At 39.7% G+C, this 27,657-nt stretch overlaps 1 protein-coding gene across 1 annotated transcript; it reads right to left on the bottom strand.

Moving 5' to 3' along the window:
• Positions 1 to 1,401: 1,401 nt before the first annotated feature.
• SRD5A2 (steroid 5 alpha-reductase 2) lies at positions 1,402 to 26,987 on the bottom strand. Its single transcript, XM_015831590.1, has 5 exons — positions 26,674 to 26,987; positions 6,185 to 6,348; positions 4,939 to 5,040; positions 3,911 to 4,061; positions 1,402 to 1,468 (listed from the first exon to the last, which is right to left on the bottom strand). The coding sequence occupies exons 1-5, from the start codon at positions 26,985 to 26,987 to the stop codon at positions 1,402 to 1,404; spliced, it is 798 nt and encodes a 265-aa protein (XP_015687076.1).
• Between the last annotated feature and the right edge of the window lie 670 nt (positions 26,988 to 27,657).

The raw sequence follows: 27,657 nt of genomic DNA, 5'->3' as shown, positions 1-27,657 counted from the left end.
AAGGACATGGATCAGCTGTTCTGGACACAGAGAAGATGCTGGACTTTGTCATCTCTACTCTTCCTTATTTTTTAGTCAACTGATCTACGGAGCCAGAGCTGTTGTATGCTGTATATACACAGAAATTTAGGTGCCTCTTCAGAGGCATAGGAATTTTGCTGTTAGGGACACTGAACAACTCCTGTTCTTCTTTTTTCCTTTCTTTTCTTTTCTTTTTCTTTCTTTTCTTTTTTTGCAGTTTGAGCCTATTTATGACTTGGCCAACAATTGCAACAATTGATCTTTCCTATCTCTGAAACTGAGCTAAGTCAGAATTGGATGTATGGGAACTACGCAGAAATTCCAGGGGCGCAGACTAAATTGAAAAGCAAAAGAAAACCAAGAAAGGGCAATAAAGAACCATTTCTGTGCTATTGAACACATGGATCCATTCAGTCACCAGATATTAAGCTTTTAACACAAAATACCTATCTGGATAAGAAGTTGGGAGATGGATACCTATTTCTTGATTTGACAGGTAAAATAAATGGATTTTTTAAAAAGTGATAGGATGCTTTGTGTAGTTTTTTAAAAATATTTTTTTAAGTTTTACAAAGCACATAAAAATGAACGCAACATAACATAACAAACTAATAAAGAGGAGAAAGTAAGAAAAGAAATAAAAGAAAGAAGAAAGGAAGGAAGAAAGAAAAAGAAAGAAAGAAAGAAAGAAAGAAAAGCAAAAGCGCAGAAAGAAAGAATAAAAAAACAGAAGAACCTTTCAATTTTCTTTGCAGGAAATATAAATACATGTACAATATTAATTCTTATTCCTTTTTTTCTATTATCCATTTTTTTCTAATCATCAAAACCACAAATCACAAGTGCATTTTTTTCTGTTTCATGCAAAAAGTCTGAATTTTATTTGATTTCATATTCAGCTCATGACCTGTTAAATTATTTCTGAGTGACTTACATTTCATTTTTGATGATAATTATATACAACCACAACTCATTTGAAAAAATACAAAAAGATGCATTCGTATACCCTTGAAACTGAGTATCACTTTTGTATGGAATGTTTTCTTTGTCTTTATGAGAAAGAACACAGAAACAGAGCAATAGACTTACAGCTAACAAGCCCTTTTTTTCTTAACTGAACTGTTCTTAATTTTCACTGCTTCCTGTGAAAAGCAGATAGTGATAACAGTCCAATTTCCCAAACAACCAAGCACTGATTGCCAACTTGTGAAATGCAGGTAGGAGAACATTAAATGCTGAATACTCTTAAGAGCCAAAAGAATTCTATCATACAAAAGGAAATGATTCAAGGGTGTTTTAATACATTATACTTAACAATAATAGCACTTTTATGTAAACAATAAAGAACACTTAATACCCATCCATTCTGATAACTATTCTTCAAAATATAAAAGGAATCAAGGCTTTTCTTGATCTTGGATAGGCTGTGAATGTCTTCAGATAATACCTATAAGAAAACATACACAAGCATGAAAATGCAGATATGTGCCCTAAATTATAATCCTGCTTTAAGAAGGTAGAATCTCATTTCTCAAATCTCTTCTGGTATATATGGCTCTTCAAAAATGCGTCATACATGGATTCAAAGGATGTTAACATTTAAATGATAAATGAAAGGTTAATTTTATGTCCTTCTCTCTAACAAAGGACCATCTGCCACTATGGAAACAATTCCGATGATGTTAAAACACACTCTTTTATAGTCAATATTTTACTGCACTTCTCAATTGTTATAAATATTTGGTAATTTGTAATGAAACATTTCTAGAATACTACAGATACTTTGTGTGAGTTTTATACATAGTTTTGCTTTAACTTGTAAGCCACTTTAGAAAGACTCAATATTTCTGGAAGACAAGATTTAAAAATTTGGTGTCTTCCAGCTGGGTCGGACTTCAACTCATATTATCTGTAGAGAACCCCTATTACCTTTGAACTAGCGGGTAAATGTTGATCATCATTATATAAATTACCATGGATGTTAATGTCAAGAGATCTATTTTCAGCACTATTTATCCATCATGAGAAGTCCAAGAATAAAACAGTGGAAGAGTCAGCACAAGTAATCTTCAATGTATGAACATAATTAAGCTCAAAATTTCTACTGCTAAGCAAGACAGTTGTTAAATGAGTCAGGGCCCATTTTACAACCATTGTTACCATGGTTGCTAGGCGAATCACTACAGCTTTTAAGTAAATCATGTGGTTAACCCAGGGTTAGGCAACCTCGGCTCTTTTATGACTCATGGACTTCAACTCCCAGAATTCCTGAGCCAGCATAGCTGCCTCAGGAATTCTGGGAGTTGAAGTCCACGAGTCATAAAAGAGCCAAGGTTGCCTAACCCTGGGTTAAGCCAATCTGACTTCCCCATTGTCTTTGCTTGTCAGAACTCCCTAGCACGATAGCAAATGACAATCCCAGGACCCTGGGACACTGCAACCATTGTAAATACATGCCGTTTGCCAACCACCCAAAGCCTGATCACATGACTATGGAGATGCTGCAGCAATTATAATTGTGGGAACTGGTCATAAGAAACCTTTTTCAGTGCTGTTATAACTTTGAATGGTCATTAAATGAGTGGTTGTAAATTAAGGACTACCTGTATTTCGAGGTACTTTCTATACGGTTTTTATGCTTGGCTAAATGAATCTTAAGTAACAGAATAAAATATAAAATATATTATAAAATATAAAAAGTTATATATCCCAATTAATTTCCTTGTTGAATGTTTACAAAAGTTCCAGATTTAAGGCTAACATGAAAAGAAAATAAAGTTCTCGTTCTAATTTCCTAACTTGTCTATTCAGTGTGGCGCCTACAGAAAGCATTGTGTATATTTATATGACATATACGATTCAACATTTGGAGTTTCAGGGCCAAAGTAAGAAAGACAATAGACGTGCTGTGTGCTAGGTCCTATAAATTACACAAGTGAAGCAGATCTGTGTGGTATGCAAGAGAACAAGGGTAGATGGGAAAATCTGATGCTTCAGCAGTTTCTAATTCACTGGTAGAAGGCCATAACTAGATAAACCCACTATCTTATGTGGTTTGACAGTAACTAAGGCAGCTACAAAATTCCTATCTAAAAACACACAGATTTCCATAGACCTGCTGTCTGACTTCTAGAATAAAATACACAGAGACACATATGTTCTCGTGTGCCCTGTGCTGTACACAGCTCACACTTAGATTTCTTAAAAGAGAGGAGCACAGACAAATTTCCCCAGGGTTACAGTGCCCATAGAAACAGAACTACAATCTGCAGCTGCATTTGTCATTTTAAGTGTCCACAGGAGATTATTTTACTGCACTGGAGTTAATTTGGATCAAAGGCAGAGTATTAATATTTCAAATAAATGGGCATCTTCTTACTTATCTTTTACTGTTTATCTAGTTTGACAATTCTATGAGACAAATATTTGAGCAAGCTGCAGTGAAGCGTAACTGCATGCAAGTTACTTTTGTGAGGGAGAAGGGGATTTTAGTGAAAAGTGGCATCAAAGCAATTTACAATGCAATAAAAATAGAATGGAGATGTGGCTGAGAATGTGCCTAATCTGTTTCCCAGAAAAAAACGTACACACCGTCACAATGTATGTCTGGAAAAGGAAAAAGAGCATAAGCACAGAGTGTAAAATCAGTGAGAGCAGAATGAAAGAAGGAATGCAACGGCTTTAAGAATTGCTTTAGTTTATGGTACTCTTTTTCAGACTTAAGCAGAAGCCTGAAAAACAAAAATGGGTTGCTTTAAATAAACTCACAGAGCGATTCTAGTTTGATATAGAAAGGCTTACATATATATATTATTTCCTGCTTCTGAGCAATATTATTTCCTAGAATGTTGTCAGATACCACATTGTATAGTTTATATAGCATAAATACCTATGATGATGATAAGCACGTGGTCCAATGAAGCAGAGTGTAAAAAATGCGAAGGAAAAGGCCGGTAGAGACCAGGTCGCTATAGCATACCCGAACCATTCAAGGATTTCCCCAAAGAAATTTGCTCCTGAGACATATGCAAACAATCCTCCTGCATAAAACAGATTTGTTTAAATACTTTTGAGAAACAGCAGATTGTTGTTGTTGTTGTTGTTGTTGTTATTATTATTATTATTATTATTATTATTATTATTGATCATCGCACAATCAGCCAGATGTTCAGACTGGATTTGACATTTTTGTCTACCTATCGAGTCTTTACCAATTGATTTGATGGTATTACAGATATCATCGTAGGATGGAAGCACTTCCTAGTAAGGCTGCCTTTTGCAATTGATTAATGGCGAATTTGTCAATGCCAGTGGTGTTCAAGTGGTGCTCCAGTTGTTTTGGGATTGCATCCAAGACACCTATTACTATTGGTACTACCCTTGCTTGCCTTTGCCACATTCTATTTCTATTTGTAGGTCTTTGTATTTTGTTATCTTCTCCAGTTCTTTCTCTTCTATACTACTGACTCCAGGCATCATCATCATCATCATCATCATCAGCAGCAGCAGCAGCAGCAGCAGCAGCAGCAGCAGTAGTAGTTTATGGCTCCCTTGAAGAATTAGACCAAAACTGAGAGCTCATGTGAAAGGTTGGACAACACACATTGGTTAAAGTAAATGAACTCTTTCCATTGTATTGTAGTCACACCAAAGAGGCTAAATAAATGGTGACCAGTAGGAAACAGGCCTTAAGGGCCAAAGTAAGTGTGATCTCTTCCAATTCTTCATTCTGGCATCTGATCAATATTTTGTCAGAGAATCTCATTAACTGTATTAATGAACAAAATGCCAATTAAATGGTTTCACATTTTCAGCTAGTGTCTTCTTTACCATGCCCTATGGATAGGCTCTTGTGATACAAGCAAGGTTTTCAGAGTTATCCTATATTTCATGAAGCTTGGAAGGAAAATTATATACCTTGTGGAATTTTATAAGTGAATTCTCCTGGCTTTCTTAGCTGACGTAGAAGAAAATCACTGTGGATATTGATTCCCATGCCAGACAAAAACAACAAAAGACCTAAAGAAAAAAAATATTTATGAGTTGGATAGTACAGATATTTGATTTACAGACATTATTCAAACACATATTGTACTGGCTTTATTCTTTGGCCACTGAAAAAATATGCTCCCTATTTTTTCTGAAAAATATGCAGAAGAGATGCCTCAAAAGCAACTCCAACTAGGACCATGTATGAGTCTTTCTTCAGGCTTGTCTTGTGACAATAAAAGTGGTAAAAATATGCTTATTTCTCAGTCCAGTGCGAACGATGGCCCTTTTATGACTTATGGACTTCAACTCCCAGAATTCCTGAGCCAGTCCCACCTCTGCTGTATACGATGATCAGGAGGATTATTCTCAACACTTGGTGGATAAAGTATCTTTGAGTCTTTCTAAAGTGGCTTACAAGTTAAAGGAAAATTATGTATAAAAGATACACATAGTATGTATAATATTCTATACATTTTGCATTACAAATGTACCAAATATTTATAATAATTAAATAAGTGCAATAAAATATTGAATATAAAAGAGTGAGATTGGCAGATGTCTGATAGAAACTTACTCCCAAAAACAACAGTATGATTGGGCAAAACTTTTATTTTGCTGAGTTTCACGTTTCCTCATCTCTCGTTTTTCAAACCTTAAGTTCATTCTGTCTGCTTGCTGCATAATTTTGCAAAACTTTCCATATAAGAATCTGCATTAAAAAGCTTATTTTTTTCCTAATATCCATGAACATATTTCCCTAATATGGTACATATTTGGGCAAATTATTCTGAAAAGTGTACTGTAATATCATATGCAGAAAAATGCTAGTAGTATATTCGTCTGCAATTGGATCCATAAGCATAGATTTTAAAAGTACTAATTCGTATTAAACATGACTCATTTCTTCCATTCAAGGGATAAAGCCCTTTCTATATTAACCTGAAATGTGATCAGAATCTCTTCTGACAATTATTACCATGAGTACAGAATCTATTTTGTTTGATTAGTATAATGTGGCAGGAAAATAAGCTTTGTGTTGTTTTTTAAATTCTTTTGTTTTGTTTTTCTGCCTTACGATTTTTCACAGGTACTATGCCCTCCACTCCTCCCAATGTTGGCAGAGTTTGGATGAATTGGATAGCAGATAGATGTTACACATCACAGACAATACCTGACAAAAATCGTATGTCTTTACACCAGTCATCTGGGTATTCAGCACAATAAATCATGTAGTAGCCTTGAAGGAAGCCATTATAGATACAGAACAGTGCACCAAAAAACACTATCTTCAGCGGGAAAGGTCTGCCTCTTCGGAAGAATGAGTAAATGAATGTCCTGAGGTACACCAGGAAAGAAAGGAAAAGAAACAGAAAATCACATAAACATTAATGTTAAACCACTGATTTATAACAGACTCAAGATCTCAAATAATCTTACATGTTGTCAAGTATTCTATTTTCAGTAGCACCTTAAAATACTTACACTGTCACTTGGAGAGTGAGTCTGTGCTATCAGATGAAGTATACAGCAACCCAACCCCATCACAAAAATACCTAATAAAAGAAACCATACAAATAAGATACTTGATGCACTTTTTAAGCACAGGGCATCATGTATGCAAAACAGTTTTCTCCTTTTCAGAGACATCTGCTGCCTGAGTTAGAGGTTTTGTTTTGAGCACTGTAATCCATAAGGACTCACTCCTTTCTTTTTTATATAATATATTTTATTGATTTTTTTAACATAGTCACCTTAATATTTGGTAAACAGTGTGTTGTCTGGGTTTACATTTACAAAACATTCACTAACAGTTGGTTTCTATGATCTATAACCCACATAATAGCTTTACTTGATTTCCTCTTTTCCCCATAATGTTCTCTTTTGCCAACCTTAAGTTAATACAATTCTTGTTGTTTTGGTAGATAACAATTGAGTATAATTTTTTTTCTAATATTTCTACAGATAATAATCACATCAATATAATATTTCTTTTCTATCTAGTCATTCTGGTTGCCTCATCATAGATCCTGTTTACAGTTCTTGTTTACATTTGTTTTTCCCACAATGTTCAAGACATTCTTACTGGTTAAGATTTTTCTCAAAGTTAATTACATTTAAATATTTAAGTCTATTTTTTCTCGTGTAAGCCATCCCAATACTTTTACCTTTCCTAAGGAATAAATAAGACTAAAAGAAAAAGAAAAAAGAAGAGTAAGAGTAAAGAAAAATAAAAAGATAGTATGCTACTTAAAATCCATATTTCCCCTAAGCTAATACATATTTATTTCCAAAAAATTTCCGTTCTTTTTTACCATAATTAAAAATATGTTTAATCTTTAAATATTCAATTTAATAAATCTAGTCATCTGGTCTTTTAACTCTTATTCAAAACACTTTTTTAATCCATTGTAATTTTTTTAAAGTCAATCACATTTAAATATCTAAAACATTTCCTTTATATAAGCCATTCCAACTCTTTTATATTACTCATATCAAGAAATAAAATAAGAAGAGAAAAGAAAAAGAGAGTACTATGTTACTTGAGGGGCTCCTCCCTCCTAAAATAAAATTCATATCCAAAATCTTTCTATTTCTTTAACCACATTCAAACAGGTGTTTCTTTTTAAAATATACTCTCTGGTAGGTCCCATCATCTATTTTCTTAATTTTCACTTTAGCCTTTTTCTTTTGCCCAGTATCTTTCTTAATAAATATGTTCTGCTGAATCAAAGAATCTTTCCATATTCTTGTGTTACTGTAGATATAAAAGGTAAATCAAGTACAATATCTTTGCAAGAGGCATTTGCCCTTTCTTGTTTGTTCAAAATCTTTTTCTTTCTTTTTCTCTCTTTTTGTCTTATCATTTTTTTGTCTCTCCAGTTCTAATGGTGTTCCTGACATCTCTGCAGTTCATTTTGTCCAATCTTTTTTCTTATTCTCAAATTTGTTTTGTGGTCTTAAAGTATAAGTTGTTTTTTCCAAATCCAATATTTCTTGTGAATTTTTTCCACTTAGGTTAAAACATACTTCTTTGTTTTATTAGGTTTATCCTCGAATTTGTGTTCAGTTATCTGTTTTATCTGCTCCTTCTCTATTGTTGTTTTCTGGGATTTTTTTGTTGTAAAGTTAAATTGGAGATGAATTGGTTTATATTTTCAAAGTTATTTTGGATTTCTTTGTGGTTTGAAATCACTGTTGTTTGAATTAGTTGCAGCATATCATATGTCTCCTCTTGAAAGGTATTTATTTTTTCTTGATAAGTTCTTTCTGCAAGTCTCTGATTTTCCATGATGGCCAAGAATCAAGGTTTTCTTTTTTCTTCAAATAGCTTTGGAGTCACAGTTAAATAGATATTTGTAATCCAGAAAGTTCAAAAAGGTGTTTTTTTTCCTGAAGTTTGTAATTATCTCTTTGTCTGCAGCCCAGATTGTTTTCTTTTTTGTCACAGCTGTTCTCTATTGTTAGAGCTTTGAAGGTCACAAGCACAGATTAGTTTTTTTCCAGATTTTGCCAAGTCCTGTATAAAAGCCATAGCTGTCATAGTCTTCATCCACGACTAGCTGTTAGCAGTTTATTTTTCAATTTTCAAAATAAACAGTTGCCTTTAAAATGAGAATCTTAACCATTCAGCAATTTTAAACCTACCCAAATTTAGATTTTATATTCATTTCATTTCATTTCTATATGTTTTGGTCCTCCATAAAAGGTTTAATTTGCTGCTTCCATTAGTAAAACGGTGGGGGAAAGATCCCCCTCCTTCACTTTCGGACTTTTTTTACTTCTTGGGATTTTTTTTTCTTCAGGAAAGTTGATAAGTAGGATAGAGAAAATCAATGTTCTTACCCAGATTTAAACATGCTGTTTACAATCAGCTTAAAGTTGTACTTTTTGACTTTGGTTGCTTGTAGCTTGGGCTAGACCAGTGGTGGCGAACCTATGGCACGGGTGCCAGAGGTGGTACTCAGAGCCCTCTCTGTGGGCACGCGCACCATCACCCCAGTCCTAGGCCTTCAGCTGGGTTTTATAAAACCTTTTTGCTTTAGGCCTCCGCCACCGTGTGCAAAAAAAAAAGTTCAATCAGTCAATTTCAACTTCTCGCGGGGAAAAAAAAGATCTTGCAAAGTTGGAATTGATTGAACTTTTTAGTCCCACCCAGTCTGCCATTACCACTGTGGCCACGCCCGCCCAATGGGCCACGCCCAGCCAATGGGCCACACCCAGCCAATGGGCCACACCTAGCCAATGGGCCACACCCACCCGGCACTCGACGATGCATAAGTGGGTTTTGGGTTGCAGTTTGGGCACTCAGTCTCTAAAAGATTCGCCATCACTGGGCTAGACTCTGAAGTTAGGCTAGCCTTTCTCCTGTTGGTTTCTGGAAGGCTTCTCTTGGACTGATCGGGTTGACTGCTGTCTCTCCATGGTCCACAGGACTTTCTTCCTTCTTTGCTGCCTCTTCAGGGCGACTTCTGGCCCATTTAGGGTCCCCTAATAGGAAGAAAAATCAGCCGAAGGGCACGGAGCCCCAAAATCCCTCGGCTGCTGCGCTACTGCACAAGACCGGAAGTCCGTTACTCTCTCCTTTCTTGTTTAACATCTATATAAAGCCATTGGGTGAGATCAAGTGTCACCATGGGTTGAGATATCATCAATATGCTGATAACACTCAGCTCTATATCTCCATGTATGTCAACCTGAGTGATACTATCTCTGTCTTCTCATGATGCCTAGATGCTGTAGGGCTCTGGATTAAGGATAACAGACTTAGACTGAACCCTGGCAAGACTGAGTGGCTTTGGGTGCATGAAGCCTTAGGATCCGAGTGTTTGTCATCTTTAGTTCTGAATGGGTTTGCACTACCCTGTTCAGACCGAGTTTGCAAACTTCTGGACTCAAGTCTCCTGCTTGAAGAGGCAGGCATGACTAGGAGAGCTTTTGGGTGGCTCTGGTTTGTGCACCAGTTATGAGCTTTCCTGGATCAGGACTCCCTGTGCTCAGTTATTGCATCCATAATGCATCCAGCTTTGGTTGCCACAATGTAAAAAACATGTTGTGACTCTAGAAAGAGTGCAGAGAAGAGTAACAAAGATGATTAGGGGACTGCAGGCTAAAATATATAAGGAAGGGTTGCTGGAGTTGGGCATGTCTAGTTTAATGAAGAGAAGGACAAGGGATGACATGATAGCAGTCTTCCAATATCTCAGGGGCTGCCACATAGAAGAGGAAGTCAAGCTATTCTCCGAAGCACCTGAAGCCAGGATAAGAAGCAACGGATGGAAACTAATCAAAGCAAGAAGCAACCTAGAACTAAGGAGAAATTTCCAGACAGTTAGAACAATTAATCAGTGGAATGACTTGCCTCTAGAAATTGTGAATGCTCCAATACTGGAAGTTTTGAAAAAGAGATTGGACAACAATTTGTCTGAAATGGTATAGGGTTTCCTGGACTAGAAGACCTCCAAGATCTCCAAGATCCCTTCTAACTCTGTTATTCCATATTCAGTTATTCAAGCCCTGGTCATCTTTTGCTTGGACTACTGCAATGCACTCTACATAGGACCACCCTAGAAATCCATTCGGAAGCTTCAGCTGGTGCAATGTGCAGCAGCAAGAGCAGTCTTTGGGGCCTCTAGAATGGCTCATATTACACCTCTGCTATGCAAACTTCACTGGCTACCGGTCTGCTTCTGAGAGCAGTTCAAGGTGTTGGCCATGACCTTTAGGCTACCTGATGAACTGCCTCATCCTGATAGGACAAGCTGATCCTATTCATGCCAGCGGAGAAGGCCTATTTTGGATTTTGTCTGTCAAAGAACTCTGACTATATGAATTCAGAAGAAGACCCTTCTCTGCTGCAGCATCCCTCTTTGGAACATCTTACCCTGAGATAAGATCTGCCCTCTCCCTCCTTTCCTGCCATAAGGGTCTGAAGACCTGGCTCTGCCGGTTGGTCTAGGGACTAAATGGGGAGTTCCACATGGAGAGGGCTGCTAGATTGATGGCAGACTCCCCCTCCCCCTCCTTGCTCTCTGCACTCATCCATCTTTTTAGTAACCAAACTGATGTATGTAATCTCATTGTGGTTCTTTGTCATTACTTATTTTATTGCTCTATTATTTTACTTCTATTTACACAGCTTTTCAATTTTCTTCCTTTTTATTATTGTAAGCCTCCCAGAATAGCCCCACGGTAAGATAGGCAGCAAATAGATTTGACAAATAATAATAAATAATACTTCAGAAAAGCATTGGTCCATGGTTTTACCCAACTTGAGAAAGATCCTTGTAGAGAGAAGGAGGTAATAAGCACCAAGAAATTCACTCTTATCGCCAGCAACTGCATTGTGGAAAAGTTGTTATTAAGTAATATGTATAGCATTTTTCTCTACAACTGCTTGTAAAATACTTTGGGATAATTGTTATCTTGAAAGGTGGGATATTATATTATAAATAACTATAATAATTAAATATGTATGTTTGTGTGTGTGTATGTGTGCATACGTATAAGCAAATGAGCACTCATTAGAAGATTTACCAAACCTAGATGAGATTCCTAGAAAGAATGCTTCATTCCCAATTACTTTCCCTTAACTGCTATCTTTTCTGGGTCTTCCGATCTCCTCCTTATGCAAACTACAGATAAGTTTTAACATGTGTTTTTTTTTCTTTTCACAGACTATCTTTCATTGATGTGCTAATCTGGACCCCAAGGCCATCAAGAAATACTAAGATTGTTTTTTTCTGTTCTCAGACTGCATTCAGATGTTTAGATAAAACTGTATAAACAAATAGAAGTATAACTAAAACTCACTAGAGGTCTCTGGGAGCGCAGATACTGAAAGCGCAACAAAATATGGTACATTCTATTGTAGCACAGGAACATTGAATGGAGTTCTGATAGCCTCCGCTGTGCTTCAGTTAAAATGCTGCACAACACCAATTTGAAAAATAAACATATTTCTGGAGTAATTAGAAAAATGACATTGGAAAATGTGAGCTTAAAAATATTTGAGAAATTTAATAATTATATGCGCAATGAAAAGATTTATATAAAAGCTCTGTGTTTCAGAATTAGAATTAGAATAAAGTTAAGATTTGTCTTTAAAACAAAAAACAAAAAAAACCCTCATTTAAAACATTGGGAAGAACATGATGAACCAGAATTGGATACGGTAGTAAAACAGAACAGATTTATATTGATCCATGTGTGGGAAGAGAGCCCCCCCCCCAGAGAAAGAAATATTTTGGGGAATATTAAAAAGGCAGAATATTATATTTCCCCAAAGGAATAATAATGGAAAATCTTAGGCAGACCCCCCCCCCAAGTTTCTCTGCCCCAAGCAGAAACTAGGTCTATAGAAATGCAGATTTGATAATCCTTTCAGAAAGATTGGAGCTAGGAAGCTTGGAGCTGATGGGATTAGAAAGACAAAGATCCCTAGAATCAATAATCCCTCACCCAAAAATATCCAACACAGGACAGTCATCAGCCATCAGCCCCAGGGAAGCAGGATATGACCTTTGGGACATAATAGTATTAACCCACCACCATCAGAATGCCAAAAGGACATGCTCAGAAGCTCAGGTCAAAGTTCATGCCACAGGAACAGGAACAACAATTCCAAAAACAAAAGCCCAAGAAGGTATAAAAACCCACCACTCCCAGCTTCATGTGGTCAGCTGCTCCAGAGCCTCATGTCTTGTGGTTCTGATCTTCAATAAACTACAACTTCTTTCTAAAGCAGTCTCCATTTTGTTTATTCCCGGCTTGGACTGGACCCTGATGAATATTTTTCTTTCAACAATTTGGCACCCAGGATGGAACTTCAAGCTAACTTCTCCGATAGACTGAGACTGGTAAGCCCCATCTTTCCAGCAGCAGAGCCCTTGTTTCTGTGGATGGGTTTCTCAGACTGGCCATTTAGAGTGAGGGTAGTAAAGGGAGTTTTGAGTTTGAGTCAAGGGCTGCTTTGGAAAGAAGGTGAGTACCTGTAAATTTTAACTTTAAAGCCCAGGGGAGCGAGGGAAATGTCTGTTTGTCTGTTTGTGTAAAGGAGAAGACTCTTTTCCCAATCACAGTTGGATCTTGTTTCCTCTGACCTTTTCTAACCGTCAAAAGATCTGTTCAAGCAACAGACTCTGGAAAGCATGGGGATTTGGCCAGAACACAGGACCTTTTGTTAGCGAGAGGTTGTGTGAAAATGGAATGGAAGAGTGAGTGAGAGAATCGGATTTGGGCAACCAACTGGTAAGGCCCTGTAAGCAAAGCCTGGTTGTAGGAGGAGCCCGTACTCACTGCTTGGAAGAAGCAGCAGGTCCTCCCACACTGTCCTGAGTCTGAAAACTGATAGGCGGTTAAAGGAGATGCCCGTACCTGCTATGTTGGGGATGGCAGGTCCTCCCAGACCCCTTTTTGGTTCGCAAAGTGACAGGTGATGTGTCCTTTGTTAGGAGGTGCCCGTACTCTGTGAGGGAATCAGAGTCCTCCTGGATGTCTTTTTTTTGTCCGAAAACGGATAGGTGGGGCGGCAGAGTTAGTGTTGCGTTGCTAAGAGTGGCTGGGTTGTGCCGCTGGAAAGAACCCAACTAAGCTGATTGAACCCCACATTGGAAGGGGAACATAGGAAGCTGTAGTTCGAGGGTCAGGTCTAGATCCCCCATTAAAGATTTGCTCAAGGCGTGGGATGAAAGGCAAGTGCCTGTCCTAGCCAGTATGAAAAAGAAGCGAGCAAGAGAAATTTGTGAAGAATGGGCTTTTCTCAGGGCTTTGCTGGGAAACCAATTTGGCTAAATAAAGGTACTTAAAAAGAAAAGGAAAATATATAGGAATAGTGATCTTCTCTCTCTCTCTCTCTCTCTCTCTCTCTCTCTCTCTCTCTCTCTCTCTCTCTCTCTCTCTCTCTCTCTCTCTCCCCTCCCTCCCTCCCTCCCTCTCTCTCTCTCTCTCTCTCTCTCTCTCTGTGTGTGTCCTTGAGGTAAATGTTAACTGTTGGGTGTCTCTAATCCTCAGAGACAAGAATTTTAAAATTCTGCTAGAAATTCTGCTTAAAATAAGCCACCAAAAAGAAAAATACTTTCACCCTAGCTTGTCTGGCGAACAAAATAGGGTGAAGAGATATGTGTTCATTTTCTTTCTCTCTGTACTTGTAAGAACAGCCCAAAGTTATCAGGAGGGAATGTTTAAGTTCATTCACAGAAAAAGTTTCATTCTTGCATTTACTGTATGTGTTTAAGTGGGTTTCATCTGTCTATTTAACATCTGCAATGTTAACCTTAATGTTTTTTCAAACTCTGCCTGCAAACTACCTCCTCCACCCCCTATTCCACTTTTCCATTTCTTAACCCCTGTTCTCCATGCCTTTGTCTGCCTCTTCTGGGAGAGTCACCCAGAAAGGGGAGAGGCGACCTTGTTATGTCTTTCAGCCCTGCACAGATGACTCAGCAACCTTTGGAAACAGACCACACTGATCCAGATGCTGCCTCCATTCATTTGAGCCATGGAATTGGGTTTGAATCCAGCCATCCACTAGAAAGTCACCATGCAACCAGAGTGCAACAGATCTTCCCAAGTCCTACATCCCAGATGCCTGTGAAACCTGTAGAGAAAGGAAGGACTCCTGGAGCCATTGGCCCTCACGTGAAACCTCAGAAGACAACTGGAAAACTATGGGGGGGGAGGGTGGAAACTCATTGTAAGGTTTTCTTTCTTGCCTCCCTTGTATTGTAATTAAGCAGTTGAATGGATTCATAGGATGACATTTGGGAATGGTTGGTGTAGCAAGTACTGAACACCTTGGACTTCTATCTGGTGGGAGGGAAAATTTGTCCAGGACATTTGTATTGCCTATCTTGTAGAAGTAGCTGCATGCACACACACACACACCATTCAGAATCACACTGAAGCTATCCCCCTTATCTACCTTCAGTAAAGTTCCTTAAACTGGTTCTTGCTCTGTAGCACTAAAGCTTTGCATGCATACCTTCCTGCAAATTCCAAGGGGGAGGGAACCAGCCCCCCTCAGGCCATTTGCAATTCATATGCCCTCACTGAGGAGGTAGCAGGAAACAGATCTCCAGACCCAAGCCCTGAATGTGTTGCACTGGTGGACTCAGATTGGGAGTCCTAGGGCCCACTGTGTGAAATTTAAGAAATATTAATAGCCTGGCTTTGGTGGCTAACCTCAATTGGATATCACAAACTCAAAGAGATAAGGCAGGTTGAAAATGGGCAGCTAGTGGTTATGTACTGAGGTAAAACATGACTGTGAGGAATTTGGGGGCATGTGCTTCAAAAAAAACCTGACTGGAAGCTCAAAGTGACACCCAACATCTGAAAAGAATTGGCAAAGAATATTAGACACTATAAATTTCTTTTCCACCTAACAAGATTTGCTCTGACTTTTAGACCTTCATGGTTGAAAGGCTCCCCTTTTGGGAGCCACTGAAGGGATCTTTTTCTGCTGCCTCTATTAGTGTCTTCCCCTTTTGCATTAACAGTTTAAAAGCTTGCTTATCAAATCTCCCTGACCAGATCAATTTTAATCTTGTGTCAGTAAAAATGTGTCATCCACACTCTTATGGCACAAAGGGGGGATTGTGGGAAGACAGCCCCCCCCCAAGAAGAAATATTTTGGGGAATATTATAAAGGCAGAATATTATATTTCCCCAAAGGAATAATGGAAAATCTTAAGCAGAACCCTCCCCCCACAAGTCTCTCTGCCCCAAACAGAAACCAAGTCTGTAGTGATGCAGATTTGATAATCCTTTCAGAAAGATTGGAGCCAGGGAGCTTGGAGCTGATGGAATTAGAAAGACAAAAATCCCTAGAATCAATAACCCCTCACCCCCAAAAAATCCAACACAGGACATAGTCATCAGCTACAGCCCCAGAGAAGCAGGATATGACCTTTGGGACATAATAGGATTAACCCACCACCATTAGAATGCCAAAAGGACATGCTCAGAAGCTCAGGTCAAAGTTCATGTCACAGGAACAGGAAGAACAACTCCAAAAACAAAAGCCCAAGAAGGTATAAAAACCCACCACTCCCAGCTACATGTGGTCAGCTGGTCCAGAGCCTCGTGTCTTGTGGTTCTGCTCTTCAATAAACTACAACCTTCTTCCTAAAGCAGTCTCCATTTTGTTTATACCCGGCTTGGACTGGACCCTGATGAAGATTTTTCTTCAACACATGCATGCCATTACAGACTCATTCCAAGTTATTCACAAACTATAATATCAACCTGCTCTAAAGGAAGCTGATAGATATTTCCATAAAAATAAAGCAATATGCATCTTATCATACATATTAAACAAGTGCCTGCTATTTTCATCAACTTATCAATCAGGACAAAAAGGCCCATATTAGGCAATTATGCAGACCTTTCAGGGAGAAGGAAAGCACATTGTGCATTTCAGGTTAACAGCCAACATATCCATTAAAGTACATTCAAGCATAGTTTCAAATGTTATTGCCTATTCAATTCTCTAATCAAATATAAAATAATTTATGGATGCTAGCATTAACCTGATCATTTTCACCAACTAATTAAAAAAACTACTTTGACAATTATTCTAACTGTTTATTTAATTATTAATCAGATCTGCACTGATCCTGTCATTGTTGCCTGTAGATTCACTCTGATACACTGTCAGAATTTCTTTTCTCTGAAACTTGGGACAAATGGATCCTCTAGTGTTGTTTTTGCCTAACTACTGTCATGTTAAAAAGTAAGTACACCTTGTGAAAGGTTTTTTTTTCTTTTTTAATATACACTGTGGACATATCAACAAATTATTTTCATTCGCACACTAAATAAAAATAAAAGTGATGTGATTGAAACAAAAAACCCTGTGAAAATTTGCAATCATTTATTCAATAAAAAAATTAACAGTCTGTTTCTTTTTATTGGAAAAGTAAGTATGCTGTTGGCTGTAATATTTGGTCTTGCCATCTTTGGCAGAAACAACCTCAGTCAGGCATTCTTATAACTGTCTGGGGATTCGGAGGAATTTTTGTCTACTCCTCCATGCAGAATGTTTTCAGCTGTGCAATATTTGAAAGTTTTCTTGCATGTTCCAGTTGAGCTTCAATCTTCTGACAGATGCTCTCACATCCTCAATGATCCTCTGGTACAATGAAGAATTCTAAGTTAATTCTGGAATGCTGAGCTGCCCAGGCCCTGGTGCAACAAAACAGACCAAAGTTATAACATTTCACCACCATGCTTTACAGATGGTGAAATGCTATTTTTGCTTTTCATCAAACATGTTTTCTGGTAGTATAGCCAAATAATTCTATCTTTGCCTTGTCTGTCAGAGCACATTGATCCAGAAGTGCTGGTCTTTGCCTAGTTGTTCATGAGCAAACTTAAAAAAAAAAAGTTACAGATAGTCTTTGACTTACATTCGTTTAGTGACTGTTCAAACTTACAACAGCTCTGAAAAAAGTGACTTATGACAGTTTTTCACACGATCATTGTAGTATCCCCGTGGTCACAAGATCAAAATTCAGCCACTGACTCATTGTTATGCAATGTCGTAGGATGGTGTGATCACCTTTTGCAACCTTCTGACAAACAAATTCCCAATGAGTCATCTGCTGGTTGTCTTTTATCAGGTCATTAACCTTTCTCATGTGAAATTCATTGGTTGCTGTCATAGACCATCCATTTTTTTCTTGATCACCCCAATCAGCTCTTCCCAGTTCACCATTTTCCTGTCCTAACAACAATGTCAGAGCTTCTAGCACATCTGTGCTGTTATCTGTTGGCGACTTATAGGGCTGGCGGCAATGTTTTTCATTCAATCTTTCATTTTTTTTCATAAATATTTTAAGCATAGCAATTGATCACATTTTCTTGTGCCAAATCTGAATAGAATTTCTAGTGCTACTGTATGTACTGACCAAAAATTTAGCTAGCTGCCGGTAGCAGGAATATGACCAATTTCTTTTATGATTTTATTTTAATCATTGAATGTATGTAAAAGATTTAAACTTGGAGAATAGAGCTTTCTTTCTTTCTCAATTTATTTATTTAATCAAAAACATTCCTCTAGAATTTAAGATTTAGATCTCCCTTCCTCTTTTTGTCTAACAATATCCTCAATCAAACTGCAAGTGAAAAGAGAGAATTGTCAGTGTCAGATGTAAAATGTGCCCCTTAGAGAAAATAAGTTTCCATCATACAATTATTAATAAAGAAGTACTGCCACCTAGCTTCCTCTATTCTTAGTGATTTTTCCATGAATAAGGGAAAAAAACTGATGCAAAAATACAGCTTAGGAATCTGTATTTTATTACAATAAAGTGATAATTTTCCTTTTAGCCATTCATAACTATTATTAGAACAAATGTTTTATTAATTCTGGTTCAGTGTTTTAATAATCTGTAATGGATTCATCAAGGAGAGAGCTCTTAGAACTCAACAGTCTCATATGTTTGGCTAATATTTGTTGTATTGTAGCCATTTCCAACTTGGTGGCTTTCTTATGGCTTTAACTACAAGCTTGCCATTATGATAGGAAAGAGAGAAGCTGTAATAAAAACATATCAGGTTTGGGAAGGTTGCAACCATGAGGAAGAGGCAAGGAAGACAGCAATGCCCAAGTACCATCAAAGGATAAGACAGGTCCTGAAAAGACAGTTCAATAGGACGACAAGATCAATGCCATCAACACATATGCCCTGCCAGTCATCAGAAATCCTGCCAGTATAGTGAGCTGGCCAATGGAGGACATGAAGGCTGCCTATTTAAAGATCTGGAAATTCCTCACAATTTAAGGAGGTTTCCATCCCAGGTCCAACACCAAAAGACTGTACACAAGCTGGAAAGAATGCGTATAGACCCTGGTGAGTGTGAAAGCCACTGTTTTGGACAAAACCCAGATTTTCTATAAATACCCAAAGATTAACTGGGACAGCAACAGACATGGGAAAATCAATCAGGGGAACTGCAGATAGCTGAAGAGGCTGACATTGGGAAATCCTACCAGTGGCTGGAAAGGGCTGGATTAAAAGAGAGCACTAAAGCACTAATCAGAACAATACAAGAACAGGAACTATGCACCAGATCCATATGAGCAGGGGTCTACTACACTAGACAGGACCCTAGGTGCAGGCTATACAGAGAGGCCCCAGAAGACAGTCCAACACCTAGTGACAGAATGAAAAATGCAGGCAAAAACAGCATACACTGAACAGCACAACCATGTAAATGGCATTGTGTATAGGAACATTTGCACATTGTATGGGCTAGATCCTCCCAAGTCCACATAGGAGATTCCATAAAAGGTCATGAGAATAACAGGGCAAAGATATTGTAGGACTTCCAGGTCTGGACAGACAGGCAGTAATGATCAAGACATTATGATAATGGATAAGATCCACAATTCAGCAGTTGTGGTAGATGTAGCAATGCCAAGTGACAGCAACATCAGGAAGAAGGAAAATGAGAAGCTGGAGAAGTACTAGGCCATGAAGGAGAAACTAGAAGGAATATGGAAAATAAAGGCCAAAGTGTTCCCAGTGGTGGTACAAGCACTCAAGGCTGTGACTCCTAAACTGGGAGAGTGGCTCTAACAGAGCCCAGAAACAACATCAAAGACTCTGTCCAGAAGAGTGCAGTACTAGGAATAGGTAAGATACTGCACGAACCCTCAAACTCCCAGGCCCCTGGTAGAGGACCCAAGATTGAAGAAGACACATACCACTCTTGGGATGAGAAGGGAATTTTTTTCCCTCTGAAAGAATGCTGCAGGAGGTTAACAACAGGCTTTTGTTAACTATTCAACTTTCTTAAATATAAGATTTCATTGTCAGGAACATATATCCTTGTGATATATCTATTATGTCATATAGTCAAAACTCTTTCTATAATTGCAAGTTAAATAAGATATTTTACTACCATGGCTTGTTTCTATAGAAGTAATGAGTATGTGCTGTTGGGCTAAATAACATATACATGGGAATGTTCATTCTTGGAAAGTTTGACCAAAATTCTCCCCCACATCTACTTTCCAGCTAGACTTTTTTTTTTAAACCTATTAGTTTGAGAGAGATATTAGTTTACAACCTGGCAGATAATTGAAAGTTGCCTTTCTGTTTCAACAAAATATCCCTTCACTATTTTTCTAGAAAATAAACACATGAAATTTTATGAAGATAGATCAGTTTGTTCCTGTTGTTATAATGTGTGTCATATATCATCTCAAAGGATGAAAGACGTGCCAAACTGACTTAGCCAGAATAGATACTTCAAAAAAGCTAGTCCCTGGAATAGTGCAGAAAGTCCTAAGATTTATGATGTGGTTTTAATTATGAGGAGAACAGAAAGGACTTTTTCCATATTAAAATGGAACATAAATGCCATGGCTACATATTAGCTGAGTTTTAATCCTCACGCAACAGAACCCACAATTAAAGTTCGTGATATTCCTGTGCAATATATAACAAGAAAGACCACATACACATACATGTTAAAATGTTTACAAATGGGCAGATGAAAGTAATGTAGAAATGAAGACCAACTTTTAAGAAACAGAATCTTTGCATTCTGGGTCTTTAATTCGTTTAATTCCTTACTAATTATTTTACATTTTGAAGATTTCCTCTGCAAACATGAAGCAGGGTATATGAGGAAAATATTTCTTTATTTTAAAATCCTACTATTATGAGATGTGGAATAAAAACTGACTCATGCAGATCCTATGATCTTATCTGTTTTTAGCCTTCTTTACTGGTAAACTGTGTACAGGTGAAATGTAAGGTTTCATCACTGATGATTTCAAGAAGGCACCCAAACCATCAATAGATAACAGGACTCTGTAAAAGAGATAAGTGATAGTATATCACTTATATTTTAAACCTGGCACTATAGGGAACTCTGAACCCATTCAGATATTAAAAGTACACTAGTCAAGTTATTTGCTCATGGCTCCCATTGAGAGTGAATGTCATGAAGCAGTATTTTCTAACTTAGTGCACTTGAGATGTGTTGAAGTGCTCCAAAGTCTAGTCAATCTGAGGACAGAAGGTTAGTTAAGACAGCTTCAAATTTCTTTCTGTTGAAGAAGAGTGCAACAAATGTGAATTTGCTTTTAAAATTTCACTTTCTTATTTTCACATAAGAATTGGTTTGTTATCTTAGGCATCCCTTAAGGTCACACTTAGCCCTGAGTATGCTCTTGTTTTCTTTCATTCTGGAGTTTTCAGAAGCAACTTTGGGAGATTTATACCAACCTAACAAGCTGAGAAATAGGGAGTGCATCAGTATCCATTCTGATACTTGCACAATTCTGATGCTTGCCAAAATAAAGTATTCTACCCTGTCCTATCCTATCCTATCCTATCCTATCCTATCCTAATCTATCCTATTCCATGATGCTGCAGGATATGGTGAATATATGTTTTGTAATCATATATTGTCAAGATGTCCATTCCTATATTTATCTTATTTATATTTATCCTTATTACCTGGTGATTTATCTCAGAAGGAACTGCAGAAAAAGTGTGAGAATTTTAAATATTCTATTATGAACTATTGGAAATTGGCAATTTGCAAATAACATTATTTTAGCAGAAAGTAAGCAAAGCAGTTACAAAGCAATTCCCCCACCCACCCACCATATTAGAAAGGATTTGTAAAGAATGTTGAGAAAGTTAAAGTAGTCATAATAGTAAACATAGCAAAGCTATAGTTGTTAGAATGTTATTCTCAATGGGGTTTGTACATTCTTAATAACACTAAGCCATAATGTAGTTTAGTTCAATTTAGCTTCTCATGAGTCCTAAATAAAGTTCTTCTTTGCTTGGGATTCTGGATACTAAATTCAGCTTAACAGTACAAGTGAGACTGCCAGGACAGTGCACAGCATGCAAAATTAACAAGAGAGGGAAAACAAATACTGTAACATGGAACTCTAGTGACTACCTTCCATGCCAGTGATACATGAATCTCATTTTAATTATTGGGCACTAATACTCTTCTCTCTGCTCAAAAGCACTGTAGAGGGTATCCTACTCACAGAGTCCCATATACTGTATTACGTGGCTCCTCTCTGTAATGTGAATGTCAAGATAGAGCCCTCTAGGACAGTGGTTCTCAACCTTTTTAATGCCGCGACCCCAACCGGTCGTAAGTCGAGGACTAAACCGGTCGTAAGTCGAGGACTAAACCGGTCGTAAGTCGAGGACTTTCCCTGCCCGGGAGCGCCGTGCATGCGTGGTTCCGCCCCCTGCGCTGGCTGAGGCGTAGCTGGCAAGCGGCAGAGACGGACCAGGCCGACCACCAACTGGCCCAGCCCAAGGGAGGTAAGGCACCCGCTGGAAAACGGGAAAAAAATGGCGGAAAAAAATGGTGGACAGCCTTGCTTGGTGACCCCCGTGAAATGGTCGATTGACCCCAAATGGGGTCCCGACCCACAGGTTGAGAACCACTGCTCTAGGAAGGTTAGCCAGAAATGCAGAGGGAATTGGTCGGAAATGCAAATGCATTGCAAAGTATCATTGCCAAAGTTCACTCTTCTATTTTGGAGGGGAGAAGGAGTTTGACACTGCCGGCAAATACATTCATGAGCCCATTTACAATGTAGGATTGTAAATGGGCTCATGAATGTATTGCCGGCAATATCTAGTAGTACATAGCAGAGCAAATTGCCACAACACAATACTCAGTGCTAGCTTGATTAATAGTGCCACCTTCTTCTGTCAATGCAGACTTGCATTTTTAGAATGCTTTGGAAGAAAGTGCAGCGTTGGCAATGGCAATCAAGCAATTAGCAACCTTCTCCAGCACAAGCATGAAGCCAAAACAAAATATGTATCGGTGTCTCTTACTGGCGTTATTAGACCAGTTAATTTTTCAATCTTGGCAACTGGAAAATGTGTGGACTTCAATTCCCAGAATTCCTCAGTTAGTAGGCCAGCCAGTAGGGTGGCTGAGGAATAATGAGAGTTGATGTTCCCATATCGTCAAGCTCCCAATGTTGAAACCGACAAAGGCACAAAAACCCTGAAGTGAGTGTAGCAATTGGCCAACATCTCTGTTTGTCTTTTAATATTTATCCCAGTTTAGGTAGCACATAAGAAATACTTTCAGTGCCCTCATCATTGGGAGCTGTAGATTGAAATATGGCTCTTTGTCACATCTACGGGCAAATGAGATTTTTGGCAAACAATGAGATAAGAGCAGAGAAATGGACAATAGAGGAGGAAGCATGCAGTTAACCACAAAGGAAAGGAGAATGGAGCTTGAACTTTAGGATGCCCAAAAGCAGGTTTTGGAAAAATGAATGGAGTGGAAAAGGGTGGAAAGAGAACTCTGCTGTTGTGGTTATTCCAGTACACAATGTAACTTCAACCCAAAGGACAAAGTATACATACCAACTAAATAAAATAACACTATGCAGTAAAAGCTGTCTCAAAAATTTTACTCTGAGAAGTTTCCTATTGAGCAATATCTGGCAAACCCCCACCATATTTCCAAAGCCTTGACACAGAAAAAATGACTGATATTTGCTAAGTCCAGATTCCTTTCCACAAAAGAAATGTTGTCCAAGCAGAAAAGGTATGCCCCCAAACACAATCCTGTCGGCAGGTTGTTTCTGTGGACGGCATTGCAGTTTGAGATCACAGGGAAGTAATTGCCTATCATAAACTATTCAATTCCATGTGGTTTTGTAGTATCAACAGTAATCCAGTACAGCTGGATCCCAGAGGCAGGGTAAGTACATACTGTGAGGCAACAGCTGTGTTAGCATGTTCTCTTCTTGGTTCTGGGGCAGAAGGAAGGAAGGATATCACTGTTGCTGTGTGGATGAGCGCAAAAAGAACCTCTAAAACAGGGGTGTCAATTTCATTGAGGACCGCATCAGCATTGCAGTTGCCCTCGGGGGGCTGGGTGGATGTGGCCAGGGTGGGTGCGGCCTACTGGGTGGGTGTGGATTGAGTGGGTGTGGCCTACTGGGTGGGCGTGGCCAGCTCTACATCGTTCGCGTCAAGGGTTCCTGTGGGGGCCTGGGCAGGAGTGGGACAGATCTGAGGGTCTCTGGCAGAAGGGGGTGGGACCGGGGTAAGTGCCAAGGCATGGTCCATTTCTTCATTCCTCACAAAGGGTGACACCTCCCCAGCATGCACCCAGGGGACGGGGCCGACACGGCAGGGGCTGATTCCTCGCTGTTTCCAGACAGCCTTGTGGAGCTAAGACTGAATGTGTTTCAGCATAGATGGCTACCACAAAATTGTACATTGGCTCCCGGCCGGCCTGGGCCAGGGCCAAGGCAGTGGGGGCCATTCCCTCACTGTTTCCAGGATGGCTTCGCGGGCCACATGAAACCACTTCGCGGGCCGCATCTGGCCCCCGGGCCTTGTGTTTGACATGTCTGCTCTAAAGCAACCTCTAAAGTTATCCTTGATAACGTTAAGATATATGGATTTCAACTCCCCAGATTCCCCAGCCAGCAAAGGGAAAACCACACATCTTAAAATTGCCAAGGTTAAGAAACTCTGTTCTAAAGAGACGTTACTCCTTTCTCAATCACTTTCAGCTCCCAGAGAATTGGGTGAAATAGAGCTGGCACACAACAAATAAGCATGCATTGTCAAGAGTCATTCTCATTAAATTAACTTTTTAGCATTCTTTGATTCTATTCCTTCCTACCCTAGGCCATTTTTTTTGTTAAATATACATTTTACACAACTTTATACATTTGAATCCTGTATCTGTCAATACCATACTTTTATTTCAACCTTAAAAAGCTGGCACAAATGTCGTATTTTTATATAGTTGAATATAAGCTGTATCTTCCAAAACCAATTTTAAAAGATAATTAGAAACATTCATTTTAATATTTTTTTTCATCAAGACTAAAGGGTTAATAACAAGATTTAAATCATCTTTAATCTGTTTTTAATAAAAGTATGTAACATGACATTTACACAGTGCCTTTAGCACACACGTTAAATATTTTACTTTATTTGCCCTTTCAAAGTAACTATATAGGAGATGTAACACCAATCCAATCATTGTCGTTCAAGAGAGGCAACTTCCAATGGAGTGTTATAACAATATAGCCTTAAAATTGCAGTTACAATTCTTCTGCAAGGCTACTACAACTGCTGCTATGCATAGACACTATTTTGAAAGCAGGGGCCACTGAATCAGAGAGTGTAACGACTGAAATGACCCTTCCAGGTCATCTAGTTCCTCCTTCTGCCTATATGCAAGAATCCACTTTCCCAACAGCAGCAGAACCAGTAGGATTCTGTGCACACAGACACCGATGTATAAATCCACAAATGGGGTTAACAAAAAGTAGTTCCTCCCCCACATTTTGTTTTATATTGAGCACTGTACTAATGTATTGGACTTCAAGTCTCACAAAACCTAGAAGCAGTTGCTAGATAAGAATTGTGGGAATTACAGTCCACATCTTGCAGGACACATTGGGGTTGGCTATCCTACACAGGAATTTGGTTGGGAAGTTTTTTCAAGAAACTTATATTTTTATTCTTACACTTTTAACGTGACACTTTTTTAAAAGAAGGATTTTAAAGGATTAGGAGGGCAGGAGCCGAGACTCTGGAAAGACCCTGGACATAAAAGGTGAATGGTGTAAATAAAGTGTTACAAGCACAAAAACAGTTTCACACGGTATCACGATCTTGTTATGCCAGGGAATGCAAGCTGTTCCATCAATAGCTTTGAATATTTTCTTTCTTCCTCATTCCTCGTTTTTAAAATAGAAGCTGAATATTTATTGCAATAAATTGTAGCAGACAGGAAAGACAAAGACTTCTCAAGATATCATCTCTACATGTGTGGATATTTTTAGGCATAAGAATTAAGGGTTGCAAAGCTTAAGCATTTCAGCTACTCAAGAATACTATTTGCAGGAACTGCGGGTCCTATCCACTAAACCTGACAGTGAAGTCACCAGGAGTGAAACTCGACTAGAAAATCTTACCCTGTAAACAACCTTTATGGAGAATTCAGCGGGATTTATACTTCGGCTAAGACTTCAATCTCGATACGCCGGTCCCAAATAGCGCATGCCCAAACAGAGCCCAGAATCTGACCTGGGCAACGGAACAAGGCGACTTCTCAATAAAGAGCCTCATAATTCCCAGAGTTTAAGGCTGCAATCCTGTACACCTGCGTCCCGAAGAATCCCTCCCAAATCTCTGCGCCTTTTGCAGAACTGCAAAAGAACCAACATCCCGCTCCTTTCACACCACACAACCCCCCCCAAAAAAAATCTGCGCGGGGAGTCAGTCCCCCCCCCCAAAAAAGCGGAAAAGTTTAATTCTTTCCAAATCGGTCCCAACTTGGATCGCCACTCCCGAAGCTCCACGCTCCGTACCCGCGCAACCGGCGCTTTAACCTTGGGACTCAAGCCCGATCCCCCGGCCCCCTAAAGGATCAGGATGCGCAAAAAGCGCCTTGCGGACTCGACATCCCCACTGCCACCCCCCTCCACCCGGCGCCCCCCCCAAATACAAAACTAGGCGAATTCGCTACGGAGCAAGAAGAAGACGATCTAGCTGCCCGTCGGCTTAAAGAAGCAGCGCAGGGAGATCCTCGCCCGCGCTCGAGCGAGCCGCGGTGCTCGCCTCTCCTCTCCCATTCCTTTCCAGCCCGACCTCCTTCTCTGGCGGTCACCTGTGGAAATAGTGGCCGCAGAACATGCCGCCCAGCAGCCTGCAGCCCAGCGGCGCGAAGCCGGGCGGGTTACGCAGCGCCAGCAGAAGCGCGGGCACCAGGAAGGCGGGCAGCTCCTGGAGGAACCAGGCGCGGCGGGCCGGCAGGTGGGCGCGGCGCGGCGTCTCCGCGGCGTGGTTTCCCCCCGGGTTTGGCTGGCGGGGCTCGTGCTTCCCGTAGCAAGAGGGCCGCTGACAAAACACCAACAAGTGCAGCAGCCCCAAGATCAGCAACAGGGCGCTCAGGGTCATCACCAGGCTCGGCAAGCAGTGCATGTTCTCCAGCCCGGCCGAAGAGGCGCTCCAGCGACGAGGAAGAAGTCAAGGCGAAGCCTGCCAGTAATAGAACCGCCGAGGTGCGAAGAGAAGGAGGAGCTCGCCTGGCCCTGTGTCGGCGGAACCCGCCCTGGGCGCGCAACTTGAAATCTGCCAGAAGCTTGCAGAAGTGAGAGCGCTCCCTTCCCCCCCCCCCTGCTTCTAGCCAAAGCGGCTCAGATTCGGAGTTCGCCCCCTCTCGTTTGTACCCGCTTTGTCCTGCGCGAAGGACTCCCAACAACTTGGTGCCTTCCTGAATCAGACTGCGCTACTGCGCGATCTTCAGGATTCCCAAGCCCGGAGACTGGCGTCAGCTGCGCTCGGACAGCGTGTGAACTGAACCAACACATCAGTTATCTGCGTCAGTTCGGAGGAGGCTGCGAGAAGGGAACGCTTCACTGAATCTGGGGCTATGTGAAAGTTGTGATGTCTATGGAGATTCTCCGTCGTCCGGGTCATAGTCCCAAAGATGCTTTTTCACGAGGCCACTGGACTTTCTTGTTTTCCTCTGAAGACCTTTCGCTTCTCATCCAAGAAGCTTCTTCCGCTCTGACTGGATGGTGCGGAACCCGTCCTCAAAGGAAAACAAAAAAGTCCAGTTGACTCGTGAAAAAGCATCTTTGGGTTAAAG

Source organism: Protobothrops mucrosquamatus, unplaced genomic scaffold (assembly GCF_001527695.2).
Source record: "Protobothrops mucrosquamatus isolate PMUCROS unplaced genomic scaffold, P.Mucros_1.0 scaffold_265, whole genome shotgun sequence".
Lineage (NCBI taxonomy): Eukaryota > Metazoa > Chordata > Lepidosauria > Squamata > Viperidae > Protobothrops > Protobothrops mucrosquamatus.
This window is presented reverse-complemented; position numbering and strand designations above follow the sequence as displayed.